Consider the following 13,922-nt stretch of genomic DNA (forward strand, 5'->3'; position numbering starts at 1 on the left):
ATACATGCTTACAAGACTTGAGTAATCATGCAAATTTACCAACATTACCTTCATTCTCTATGCTGAGCCTCATGCTATTGCATGTTGCTCCATGTTTGCTGTTTTACGTTTTACAACTTATGTTTGCTTCCCTTGGCAAAGACTTCTAAGCAGTAATGATATGGGTCCACAAAATACTGTGTTGCACTGAAAATAACTATAGACATCAAGCTAAGTAAAGCTCCATTTCTGTGCAACAAATTAAAATATTTTGGTATGAATAACCAAAAGACTGCAATTGCTATATCATTTATGTCCAGAAGAGGACTCCGCTTGTCATTTACAATACTGCCTGATGTATTTTTTTCTAACTAAAATCTATGATATTATTTATCTATGTCATATTATTATTAATCAATTTTATAGTTGAATTGCCATTGACCTTTATCCAATGTATATCCCAACATAAATAAGTAGGTTGGTTTATGTTTGTAAAGCACTTTGAAGATGAACAGCATCATAAAAGTGTCATGTATTGTTATTATTATACATTCAGTTGAAACATCCTACATTTTTTAAAGAAACAGCAAACCAATCAACTGTCTGCACAATGAATAGATACTATGCATTCCAGAGAAGAGTATGGGAAAACCAAAACAAAACTATATCTAAACACTTCCAAACTCTGAGAAAAAACAAAATCTTTGGAAACAAATCAGTCTCTCTGTTCTATCCCATTTAAAGCACTGTGCATTCTGCAATGCATACTATTTGAACTTTAAACCGATTTACAGTGAAATACAAACTGGAATCAAAGTGAGAGCTACCCGTCCTTGCAAAGGAACTCTTTGCGCACGTACATCTTGCAAACGTATAGTGTGTACATATCACAATGATGAATGTCATATAAATACCTATGCAGAATACACAAAGAAATATTTTGTGGAAGGAGGATCTAGAAACATACTGTAGAGATTACCTGGGATTGTCTAACCCTGTCGTTCCATTACACATGGCTACCTGAGCTAAGTCTCACAGTAAGACCACTGTGGCCATTATTAATTAGGCCTGCTGACAGAAATGACCAATTAGCACTGGTTGCGTGACTTTCAAGACTGCGCTGTCAACTGTGTGCAGCACTAAGGTGTGTCACAAAAACATAACACAGCTTTTTCCACAGTTAGCTGAGGTCCTACCCACACAGTTTGGCCTTGCATGGTATGATGTCCTCAAAGGTCATTTCTGAACAATGAACTGAAGGCAACTTAAAAATTTAATTTCCTTATTACATATAATATTTTTCCTCTCCTTTAAAATCCCTGCCAGCTTAAAACCTGTCCAGTCGTGAGCAAATCTGAACATTTAATTTTGTCTACTTATGACACAAATAAAGGTTGAAATTGATTGTGCAATCTCCTCATACTCCAACTCATTGCAAGGGCACAAGTGCAGATATTCTGTTGCAATGTGTTTCATTACAATTCACGATCTGACCGTCAACATAGCATTAGCCTCACCTCACACGTGTCAATTTATGACGCTCTCTTACATGCATCACATATTTTCCCAAACTGACTGAAAAAAAGCCCCAGGAAGACACAGGCAAAGCTACATTGCACTGAGGAACAGATTTTGAATTAATCACCAGGAGCAGGTCTTCAACAGACCTTCTGAAGAAAGGTCTCCTGCCACTTGCTGATGGCAGGAAAGGGGACTAAGCTGTAAGTTGTACAAATACTATTGTATTCATGTGACTAAAAGATGAACTCTGTGTTGGCCACTACAAAGAACATGGTGGGAAGTACAAGTACAACTATGGGCCATTACTTCTACCTTGGGTTAGACTGCAAGCATAAGCCATGCGTATGACACGAAGCATTCCGTACATCTCTCTAGAAAACACTCCTAAGATACTCACACTGCAAATCAGCCAAACTTCAGGGACCAGAAACGTGGGGGGAGAAAAGAGTCAAATCCAGTTTTAGTACTGCTGACCTAATTTAATACCCACTAAATCCATAAAAAACCCATTAATTTGAAAGACATGCTTTTAAGACCTAACATCCACTTACTTTTACTGCAGCCAAATAGGTTGTGGACATCCAAATTACTAGCATCCGGAACACAATTGTCACATTTCAAGCCAGTTACAAATTGTTTACAAACACACTGTCCAGTAACACGATGACAAGTCCCACTAATGGCTCCTGCAGGATGACAATTACAGTGCTGACATCTATAAACAAAAACAAATCAAGGAAGTGATCAAAACACATTAACACTCCAGTTAAGCACAGTAGGGTTTTGTTTAAAAGATTCTCGGGTAATGTAATTTAAAAAAAAAAATCATAAACAGTTCATGTATCCTGATTTTTAAAAAAAAGTAACTTACAAAAAAGGTGTCCATTATAAAAATAAACATTAACATCTCAATGCCAGAATAATACTCTAATTTAGACAAAACCTGCTTAGAATTAAAGAGCTTTTATATATATTGATCCATACACCAACTGAGTAATAATTATGCACTCAGTCCCGCAAGGCTCGCTCATATAACCTTTCTTGCAGAGCTGTAGAGTTCAGTGGTACATGTGTAACTGGTTTCATAGGTGTCCGCACAAAATATGCAACCTTCCAACTTAAGAGGAAACTAGGCTTTTGTTGAAAAAGAAATCAATTAATAATTTCTTGTCTACAAAGGCAACTTGAAGTTGAAAAAACCAACATGCTGCAAATAAAAGAGAATGTAGACAAAAATTGGGAGGAAAAAACCCTCAAATTAAAACAGTGAAAGGAAACAAAAGAGCAAAACCATTAATATTGTAACAGAACACACATTTTCTTTGCTGCCTGATGGACAAAATAACTGAAAGGAATATTTAATTAAATGTGTAAATTAAATTATTTTTAATTAAAAAGAACAAAAAATTTAAAAGTATTAGTATCACACAAATGCCACATTTCAATTCCGTAAATCTCTCTGGCATCAGTAGAGTACTTTCAGGATTAATTTATACTTTGGCTTTTGCATGTGAAGCCTCTCACGATCAACTTGTTTTTCACTTGATATACTATTTCCCCACTGACATTCATTTATAGCAGGGATACCAATGTCAGATTATGCAAATATTCAGAGGCTTGGAACATCTCAAAAGTTAAGCAAAGCAATTTTTTCCTTGCTGCAAATACTGTTATGCTACCCATTGCAATACAGACTGCCAATATTAGTCATAACAGTAAGTCAACAATGGCAAATAAAACTTTGTACGTTAGATTCTAATTTCCCTATATTTTAATTGCTGCAGACTAAGAGTTTTGAAGAACCATGGACCGGGAGAAATGTGGGACTGTACAGAGCAGCTAAAACATACAGGGAAATCTACACTGGGCTCCCCTTGCCCTGAGCTGGCAAAGTCCCATTCTCAGGCATAAGCAACATCAGTCTACAGGGATTCTTAAATTACTCCGGATGCCAGGTCCCAAGATGATGAAGCAGCAAAAAGACCTTGGAGAAGTCCAAAGGAGAGACAGTCGTGCCATGTCCCCTTTGCTCTACTAACCCTAAGACTAGAGTTGTTGATTCATATTTGGTTCATATTTCCTTGGCCAGTTTTACCAGATCTGAGGAAATAGGGGGTAGTGCCTTTACACAAGTTACTTCACCATTTTTCCAGTCGTCACCATCACCTTGGTCTATCTCTTTCTATCTACGTGAAGGCAGAAATAAAAGTGAGTTCTGTTATGTTTTAGGTATTGGGTTTTTAAGGCAAGGGAGAGAGGAGGGGAGGGGGAAACTTTTCACATTAGGACACTAAAATTCAGGTCAATAATCAGTGAAATTGACATTAAATGTGACAGATTTTTAAACAAGTTTCAGAAAACTCTTCACATACATTTTCTGCCCATCACAGAGCTCTCTGTATTAGAGTTCCTTTACTCCACAGCAGCTTGTGCTGTGTGATCTCCTGGGTAATCATTCAACACCCTTAAAAAGGCTGATAAAAGCTAAAGCTGCAAAATAAGCTGCAAATTTGTTTTATGGACTAATATCCTTTTGGGAATAAATAAAATACATTCTCTCTTGGAAGCCACTATACTGTAGTTTGCTCTCTTTTATAGTCAAGAGAAAAGGGCAATTTTTTCAAACTGTATTAAGTCTTTTCATCTGTAGACAGTGCATCCAAATCCCCCTTCAAATAGAGGTTTTGTTTAGACTATTTAAATGTCATGACTGAAAAAAATGGTTTAGTAAGAGAAAAAACAAAGACAGAATTATTTGCTCAGTAAGACAGTACTTTATTATTTCATAATTTCATTACATGATGATATTTAGTACATATTTGGGGGGGGGCGGCTATTAACAAAAGTGTCTCAATAGATAAACAGTAAAAGACAAGCTTCTCTTACTGCTCCTGTGTATTACTGCACCTTTTATGAATAGGGGCCCCCCGAGTATTCCAGTTTTCATTATCATTCACACGAGACAATCAAACTCACACGTAGTGGCACAGTAATAGTTTTCAGTGCCTGGCAGGGTGGGGCTGCTCTTTTCTGCTTGAAATAGTTGCATTTTCTTCTAGGAAAAGTGTAGGTTCCCTACCTCCACCTATATTGAATTAGGGTCCTGATCCTGCAAATAACAGCCTACACCTCGTCATCTTCTGTTCCATGGGATTACATGTTATATTTGTGCATTCACACGCATCATTTTCTTACACTGCAGAACACTAGAACTGGCTTTGTTGTTATGCACAGTTCATGCTTTTCAGTCAGGATTAACGATTCAGTCAATTAAGCATTTTTTTTTAAAAAGGTAACTAATTCTTTGAAACTTTTAATAATGTAAAATATTTTCAGCATTCTTTTTAAAAACTACTTCCTCAGGATACTCTGAGTCAAATATGTTTGACTTTTATTAAAACAGAATTATATATAATCAAGGAAAACAGACTTTTGAAACATGGAAAGAGAAATGTCAGGCCAAGATGAATTGCAATATTGATTTTGTGAGGATAAATGGTTTTTGTAATATTAATATAGAGAAACCTTTATTACATTGACTCTCTAGGTGCAGTTAGAGCCTCTCCAGCAATCTGTTTAAAATCTTCATTTTTCATCCTTATGGGAAAACCTCACTTGCTAAATGGATTTCATAAACAGTAATCTGTCAAGATATATATATATAGATAAACAATTTGTGATGTTCATTGACCAGTTCATTATAGTAAACAATACAGAGGTAAAGCATTTCAAATGTGTACCAATGCCCACAACCATTACAAATCTGTTCAGACCACTCCAAACATCCAATATCTCTAATTCTTTAATTGCTGAGGGAATTTTCCCGCTTCATAAGCTGAAAAGCATTAAAAAATGTGGAGTTCCTGTTTTATCTCAAAAACATCGCAAAACAAATCAGCTTACATATACATTCCTCTGAGAGCGGGAGAATTTTATAGCCTCAAATTCTCTGTGTGTCACAACCTTTGCTGCTTTTCTGCTATTATGCCAAGACAGACATGTCTTTGCCGCTACAGATAGCTCATATCCTTTTTGTTCTGTAACCACAGAGTCCTTATAAGGCACTTGGAGCAAGGACGGTTTAAATGACTTTGCAACTTTACAAAGCAAGAAAAAGCACGTTACTCTTTTTAGGAAGGTGTTAACAGTTAAAGAAATGGATTAAAATAGAATAACAAATAAAGAGCCGGATTATCATTTTCAGTGGATCAACGTTTCCATCTGAGGAGCGGAGGTACCTTGCCCAAGTAGATGCTAACCAAAGGAACCCAAGCATGTGCAACACAAGTTAATCATGTTAATGTACTACTGGAGCAGTCTTCAATACTGTCATGAGGATTAAGTAGTATTAAGGCACTAAAGCCAACTCTGATTCAAATTCCAGAACTGTAAAAACTTTCTATCTTTGCAACAAAATCTGGATCTAGATAGTTCTAGATATTTTCTACATATTTCCACATTTTGAATCTCTGAAGATAGCTCAAAATGCAGGTAATTCAAGGCCAATATCTAGTTCAGGAAAGCTATTGCTTAACACAGTCACAAACCTCTCCATCACCTGCTAAAACTGAGGGGGGGGGAATCTATTCCAAGTAACTAAAAAAAAAAAGTAATTAATAATAAGGAAAAGATATTTAAAAGGGAACTTCAGTATTACAGAGATTTTATTCCTTATGATTAGAAGTGACAGGAAGTGAAAATAGGAAGTCCTTATTCCTACAGATTACTTTATGGCCATTAGCAGATGTCTCTGTGACCCACAAGAATAAAAAATAATTTTAGAAATCTCCTAATGAGTGACAGTAACATAAAAGTTAAACTAAAAAATCTGCAGAATAATGTCAAATATATGCAAGACGACACTGGTAATTCAATGCCTAAAAGCATATTTACCCCACACTAGCTGGGGGAAAGGAGCATGGGGAGGGGAACGTTGTACAGATTTTTCTTCTGCCTGTGGTTTGTTGTTTTTTTAAAAGCAAAACCACTAAATACAACAAAACAATTTAACACCATCAGTCTGCATGAAAATATGATAGCATTAGAGCTGTGCAATCTTTCTGGACAATATTTAAAAGGAAATTGAGATTGTGGGGATTAAGCAAGAAGATGCTGGAAAAGAAAGATAGAGCAATAGTTGGAATAACAATGCACTGCCTATAGATATATTTTCCCCCTTACATTCCAAGAAATATAACCATATAATTTCAGCATACCTAGAGGCTCCAGGCTACATTAGATAAACAATTTACCCTGTGGCACATAACTAAGTACTGAAAAAGAATACACTGCTTCAGAAAAACAGATTTTTAAGAGGAAAGGTGCTATATTTCTACTGCTGCTGTTAAAAGAAATTTGGAAAGACAGAGATATCTAAATTTTTACTGCTACTTTTTTTTTTTCCTCCCCATCCCATTAAAATGTCTTCCTGAAATCTTCAAAAGCATTCAGAGGTTATAAGAATGGCACATTACCTGCATTTTAATAGTCAATGATTAGCACCTCAGAAACCAACACATCTTACTGAAGATGCAGAGAAAATAGAGAGAACCAATTACCAAATAGCTATAACATTAGATAGCATTAGCTTTATATAGTTTTCATGTTGTTTCTACCTAACTCTGTGGCAAAACTATTTTCTTCAGCTCACGGAAGCACAGATGGTTGCATGACGTACCACACGTAAATCAGAGTGCACACATGAATTCAAAGGATTAATGTAACAAGAGCACATCTTTCCATTGTCACTGAAACCTTTTACTATGAGAAAAATGTAATGAGGACGTTATAAGTGACCTGTAAAAAAGAAACACTCACCTCCCTGTGACAGAATCAAATCCAAAATAAAGTTCTTTGCAACGTTCACATGTCTGTCCTGTTACAGAGGCATCTTGGCAAATACATTGGCCAGTTAGTCTATCACAGATCTGATTCACTGAGCCAGCTATGTGGCACAGGCACGGCAGACAGCCAGTGACACTGGATGGAGAAAAATAAAAACCTAGAAAAGAAAGGGATTTTGAGAATAGACAACATGCAAAAAGTGAACATAGTAAGATTATTATTAACCTGTGTATAATCCAGGATGAAACAACAGAACTAAAGCTTAGGAAACACACACATCAACTCAAAGCAATATAGTCCTCCTGCAGAGCTGAGCTTCTAAATCTTCTCATTGGCACTTTGTAAGGCTATTATTCATCCTCCAGTTGCCAACTCTGACTTTTTTATTCTCTCTCTTCAGAGTTTATTTTAGAAAGAACAAATGCAAAATAGGGGGAGTACGTTAACGTGTCTGTAGGGAAAGTAAAGACCTAAGGACACAAGAGGTACTAATGAGTGTGCCACATGCAGTATGAACATGAAAAATAACATGCAAGAACAGACATTTGTCCTTTCTTGTCTGGGATCTCATCTCTGACAATGGCCAGTTGCAAAACACAAGAAACGCATGTATTTTCCTAAGAAAGTCTTTTAATGTTTCTCAACCAGTGGTTGGCTTAATCCTTGAAACATGAGGCAGTTTCTTAGACAAACTTACATTTGATGAGCATTTCAGGGTCTGTGAAAATTTATGTTTTACTCCTCCTCAACATATAGCTTCTATCCTACACAAATATTTTTACAGAAATTAATAAACTGATGAAAAAAGTTACTTATCTGCTACTTAAAGACTTTCATTCTGAACCCCATCCTTCTGTTCCTGTATTTTTTCCAATTATGAACTGAACCATCCACTTCACCTTCCCCACAGTATCTTTGGTATGCTTCTGCTATACTATCTTCCATCCTGTTGGCCTCACAAGCAATCTTTATCTATGCAAGTCTCTAACCCATTACTGATAAATACAGCTAGATAGAGTGTGTACACCTCTAATCTGGTCGTTGAAGAACTAACCCATTATTCACAGCCTTGCCTGAAATTCCAAAAAGCTTTTAAGCACATTTTTTTAACGATCCTGTACCACTTGCATAATCTGTTTTGCTATCTATGAACTTCTTCCTTTCTTACTAATTTCTTTTCTGTATGCTTGATCAGAAAACAATTGAATTAATGGAATACCAGTAAGAAATATAATTGCATAATTTGCCAAAATTATTTTCTATGTTTACCTGATTATTAACAGATGTTTCACCAGGGTTCTCACACAAATTGTTCTGCCCCCTTTTTTTTTTTTTGTTTTGAGATGGCACAGTTGATTAAAAATGTAGCAACAAGTATGAGTTTTGCAAATGATGATGGTGACAGCATTAACTGGCACTTGTCAGCTGCAAATACCTGTTTTTTGAATATCAATCCTAAGATAGGGCCATTGATAGGAGTTTCTATCTCTGTCAGCTGGTTATAATTAATTACTATTGCACAACTTCAATAGAAAAATTTGAACTGTTAGTCAGATATGCAGTATTTGCACAGACTTCTCAGACACCTTCCCTCTCTCTCCAGTTCAATCAGTTTCTTCTTAGTCATGTTCTCAATGTACCCAATCTTTTTTGCTGTCCGACAACTTTCTGATGTCCTGCTTTATTATAAAGAGTCCCAAATTGTATTGTAACATGTCATATCGCCCAAGGCCTTATTATTTATTTTGCCTTAGAAGAGATAGCTTTATATATACACCCCTAGGGTGGTATTCTCTGTCTTCGCAGCAGTGTTGCGCTGTGAGCTCATACCCAAATAGCAGAGGAACTAAACAAATTGAAAACATTAGAATTTTACTGCTCAAATCTTTGTTCAAGTTTAGCCTCTGGTCCTCAGTGAGATAAATCTCAAGTGGACAGTGAAGTGATATCAGTCTCCAGTTAACATACATTCGCATCATAAAAAACTATGCTGTTGGCACTTTATCCCAGAGAGGCCCCGAACTGAGCCACCACAGAGACTGAATAGCTTCAAGTTATTAGTGAGGCAGCATGTATTATCTCATACTGCAGTTGTCTGCGCAGTACAGTGCCCATCCTGTGCATAAATAGAGGAGACCATTTCCCAGCAATGTCACTCTTGAGCACAATGAACGACTCCACTCAAAGAACGTAACAGGAAGATGGGAAACAACTTTAAGCCTGGACTCCTGCAGAAGGTCAAAGCACTTCTTCAGAACCCAGTTTATCGTCGCAGTGAGTGATAAGCACTCAGGCTAGAACAGATCCTTGTTTGCCTGCAATTTTGCATGAAACTAATGTCTAGAAAAGACTATAGTGGGTAAATAAGCACATCTCTAGAAATTCATTTTAGCTGAGCAGGATTGATCACTACAGCATATATTGCTTTTGTCATAACAGTGAAATTCGTCGTTGTAAAGAATCTATACCTTAATGTTAAACATCCTGGCTCTCCTAATGTCATACCGCCTAAACCACTGTAGAACAGCAAAGGATTTGGTATGATTTCTTTTTTATAATAATCTTTTAGAAATGCTCTAAAAGTTTAACTAAGTTTCTGGATACTACCACAATTATTATTTTTTTCAGAAATAGCAAGTAAAATTTTTTTTAAAAGTAAAAGTGAGGGATAGGAAAATGGAAGAAAGTCCTTCCCCCTGCTAATTTATAAGTAAATTAACATGATTAAATTGTAGACAAAAAGAGAAGAGACACTGGATTACAAATTTATACTGTTTGTCATAACAGTTATTATTATTTACTTCCACCACCTAGAATTTGGCAGGAAAGAGTAAGCAACAACTTAATGCAAGCTTAATTTACAGCAAGGTTAGAAGGGCTCATAAAAGTTGCTTTATGAATGATCCACTGTTGTATAATAGAGCCAATTTTCAATTTTAAGACAGCCACTGCAAATCTCTACAAGATCTACATATATAACTAGTATTATGCTTATTCTTTTTCAGATTTTTTTTCAATTCAGCCATAACTGATCACATTTGCCAATCAAACATACTCTTCAAAAGGAAGAATGAAAGTCATCGCAAAGTATTCAAATTCCCTTTTTTTAATCTTACTATTTCTCCCACTGTATAGCTCATGGAAAAGAAACACCTGAACAATTCCTTAGCACTTTCACGTGCTTACCAACTGTAGCAGTAATGTTTATTTCTTATTCATAGTCTGTGCTTCAAAATTCACAGTTAACAACACTGACAATGTTGTCACAACATACTTCACATTTTTCTGGCCAGGAAGAGAGGTAGTACGTACACAAAAACTCAGTATTGGTGCCCGGCCACATATCCTACACTGCTCATTTGCATCTTTTCTGTACTATGTACTGTTCCATGGAAAGCTGTAGTCACCGAGTAAAGAACTTACAAAATGCCTTTTTTTTTTTTTTTTTTTTTTTTTTTTCCCCAGCAGTACATGGCACAAATCCCAGTCAGTGTGGCACCACAGTCCTGGAATGAGGCAGGGACAAACTGTTCACAACTATTTGGGGGCTGGAAAGATGCATTTTCTATCACTGCACCCTAGGACATCCCAGAAGCAAGTACATATACAAGGTAAAACTGCTCCTTAATTTGGTTTCATGTTAGAATCAAGTATTCCTCACTTTGCATACACCATTAGTTTTAAAAAAAAATGAAATGCACAGATATCTACCAAAAATGTTACTTGTATGAGAACAAACTGGAAGACAGCAAGTCATAGATACAGCCTAATAGATGAAATACATGGCTGAATGCTCTAGAAGGAGATTTTTTTTTTTAATTATTTTTTTATTTTTTTAAATTTAATTTCCTTAAGTTACATCGAGTTTGAATTTTTCTCCACTGGCAACTCTTCCTGCATTAAGATTTTCATAATTTTTTGAAACCTTTCAAATTTTACAAAAGCACACAGATGTGCTACAATAGGATGTTTTTTTAAATACCACTAACTATAACAGACTTATAATGACACAGAATTTAAAAAAAAGAGACATAGGACCTGTATCCCACTAAGGAAACTTGGACCACAGAGTTGAAATGTCCCAACAGCCTAAGAAGTCCTCAGTATGTTTTTAGGGCTGTCAGTTTTAACTCATGAATTGTGTGCTTTTAATTAGGCTGTGTTGGCTACATATATACTTGGAGTAGATTTTCTTATCTTTGTCCCAACACAAAGCCATAGGACATGCTTAGAGTACTTGAAACCAATTAAACTCTTCCATACTTCTACAACTTAATACCAGCATTACTAGCAGGTTGTACTCACCTTTGTTTTACAGAAAACTCTCCCCTTTGGAACATACTAACAAAGAATATTTATATAAATTTTGATCTATTAAATGTCTAAATGAGCTCATACTGGGATCAACATTAAAATGTCAGTGAAAATGCCTTAGTATGCTGTGCTACACTAGGAGCAATACAATGCTTTTACAAGGATAAGGACTTACACTTTCACCTGCAGAAGAGAGCTCAGTGTTCAGCACATACATGCTTACACTTACTACTGAGAAAATTTAAAAATCATTCTTACAGCAAGATTTTATTTTTTTTAAACAGGAACTACTGTGGAAGTATTCCTTTGAGTGCCATGGAAGCTTTTCTACAAACCAGTCTGTTCATACTATCAATTAAACCTTTTTAAACCATTTAGTTCTGCATAAACCCTGGCCTTTCTTTTTCAAGGACAAGGGCGGTCACTGACTCGGGAAGCCTTGACATCACTCCTCTGCCGATCTCTGATTAAGTGGCTGCTGTAGAGGGTTAGCAGGTCAAATAGCACTGGAGGAGGAACTAAGAAAAACAGAATGCTGCCTTATTTATTAGTATATGTACCTAAAATAATTTAAATGAAAGTATTTTTAAAAATACTTAATGGAGGTTAAGCAGCTTTTTTAACCTCTGTTCAAATTATTGAATGGCATATTAAAACCAATGGAGCTATAATGTACCTTTTAATGTGACCTGCTACTTTAATAAATTGCATATGTATTTAACTTGAACTAAATCTATCTGTTTAATATTATTACTAAAGATAGGTTAATATTACCTATAGTTTCACTTTACCCACCTATTTTTTGAAACAAAAACATTAAAATATAACTACAGAGTTTCCCACTTATAATGAACATTTAAACTCTGTTTATAGTAATATGGTACAAAATCTCGAATGGATACAGAGCCACTGCAGTATCACCTACTTGTAGGACTGAACCGTAAGCAGTTTTGTGAAAGCCAGCACATCCTCAGCACAGCAAGGCAGGTAAATGCGTTTTAAGTGGCACATTTGCCAGCTCCATCAAAGTTAAAGCAACTGTCTCTGTACCTCCTGCCATGCTCGGCTTTATGCACGAAGTGCCCTTCCTGAAGAGCTTGCACTCTGCCTTCCAAATCCACATTTTTCATTATGAGGATAGCTGCTGTTCATCTAACTATGCTAGTTTCTCTCTTATTCAGTGAACGGGCCATGATTATTTGTATATTTTCTCAATATCTAGAAGAACCAGGCCTAACCTTATTTTGGACATGTTGAAACTGCAGTAATAACACAAATTACACAACCTCTGGCAACAGAATAAATATTTGATAGTGATCAGGACGTTAATACTTCCTTCTCACTCACACAGGAAGAAATGGAAAAACAGTTAATAACATAAGTCAAAGACATGTCAGGCATGAAGCTGTCTAAATACATATTAAAAACTATAGGAACTACGACGATATTCAACAAAGTAAAACTTACTGTATCAAGAGATCGTCTTCTGATTTCCTTACCTGGTTTACACTCATCACACCTCCTCCCCTGACGCTGAGGCAAACAGACACACTGTCCAGAAACGTGGTCACAAACTGTTCCGGCCAGCGTGCCCAGAGCATCGCAGTCACAAGGCTGGCAGCCGAGGAGGTTGCTCACGCTAAGGTTGTACGTATGAAGCATGCACTGGTTGCACTGAAGGCCAGTTACACCAGCTTTGCAAGGACACCGTCCCGTTGATTTGTCACAAAGCAGAGAGCCATTCACTGTACCTGCCCTATCGCAGTTACATGGCAGACAAACAAAGGAACGATTTTCCTGGGCTTTGTGGTAGCCATCTAGGCATTCGTCACATTGTCTTCCTCCAGCATTTGGTTTACACGCACATTGCCCTGTCTTCTCATTGCACACAGTTCCAGAAAACGACCCTGCAACATTACATTCACAAGCCTTACAACCAGTTACATCCAGCCCATAAAAGTTGTCGATGCAGGTGTCACACCGAAGCCCTTTCACTCGTTCTTTACAATTGCACTGCCCGGAGAGAGGGTTGCAGAATTGGTTTACTGAGCCGTGGCTGTTGCACCAACAAGGCTCACATCCATCTTCATTAGAATATCTGAGAGCTTTAAATCCAAAATTGCAACTATCACACCTAAGACCTGGAAAGAGAAAAGGTATTAATAAAAAAAAAGCTGAAAAGCTATTAATTAAATTTTTAAAAAGGGTAAGTATACTACACTTGGAAAAAAAAAAAAAAAAAGAGAAGGGAAAAGAAAGGACTA

General features: G+C 36.4%; 1 protein-coding gene across 1 annotated transcript in view; it reads right to left on the reverse strand.

The window, feature by feature from the left end:
* Positions 1-13,922, reverse strand: part of USH2A (usherin) — a 396,138-nt gene that overhangs the window by 307,179 nt on the left and 75,037 nt on the right. The window contains exons 12-14 of the mRNA XM_075749252.1: positions 13,158-13,799; positions 7,318-7,501; positions 2,052-2,215 (exon numbers count right to left, since the gene is read on the reverse strand). Coding sequence (XP_075605367.1) covers positions 2,052-2,215; positions 7,318-7,501; positions 13,158-13,799 — 990 coding nt within the window. The remainder of the gene's footprint in view (positions 1-2,051; positions 2,216-7,317; positions 7,502-13,157; positions 13,800-13,922) is intronic.

The sequence above is a fragment of the Balearica regulorum genome, chromosome 3 (genome assembly GCF_011004875.1).
Source record: "Balearica regulorum gibbericeps isolate bBalReg1 chromosome 3, bBalReg1.pri, whole genome shotgun sequence".
Taxonomy (NCBI): domain Eukaryota; kingdom Metazoa; phylum Chordata; class Aves; order Gruiformes; family Gruidae; genus Balearica; species Balearica regulorum.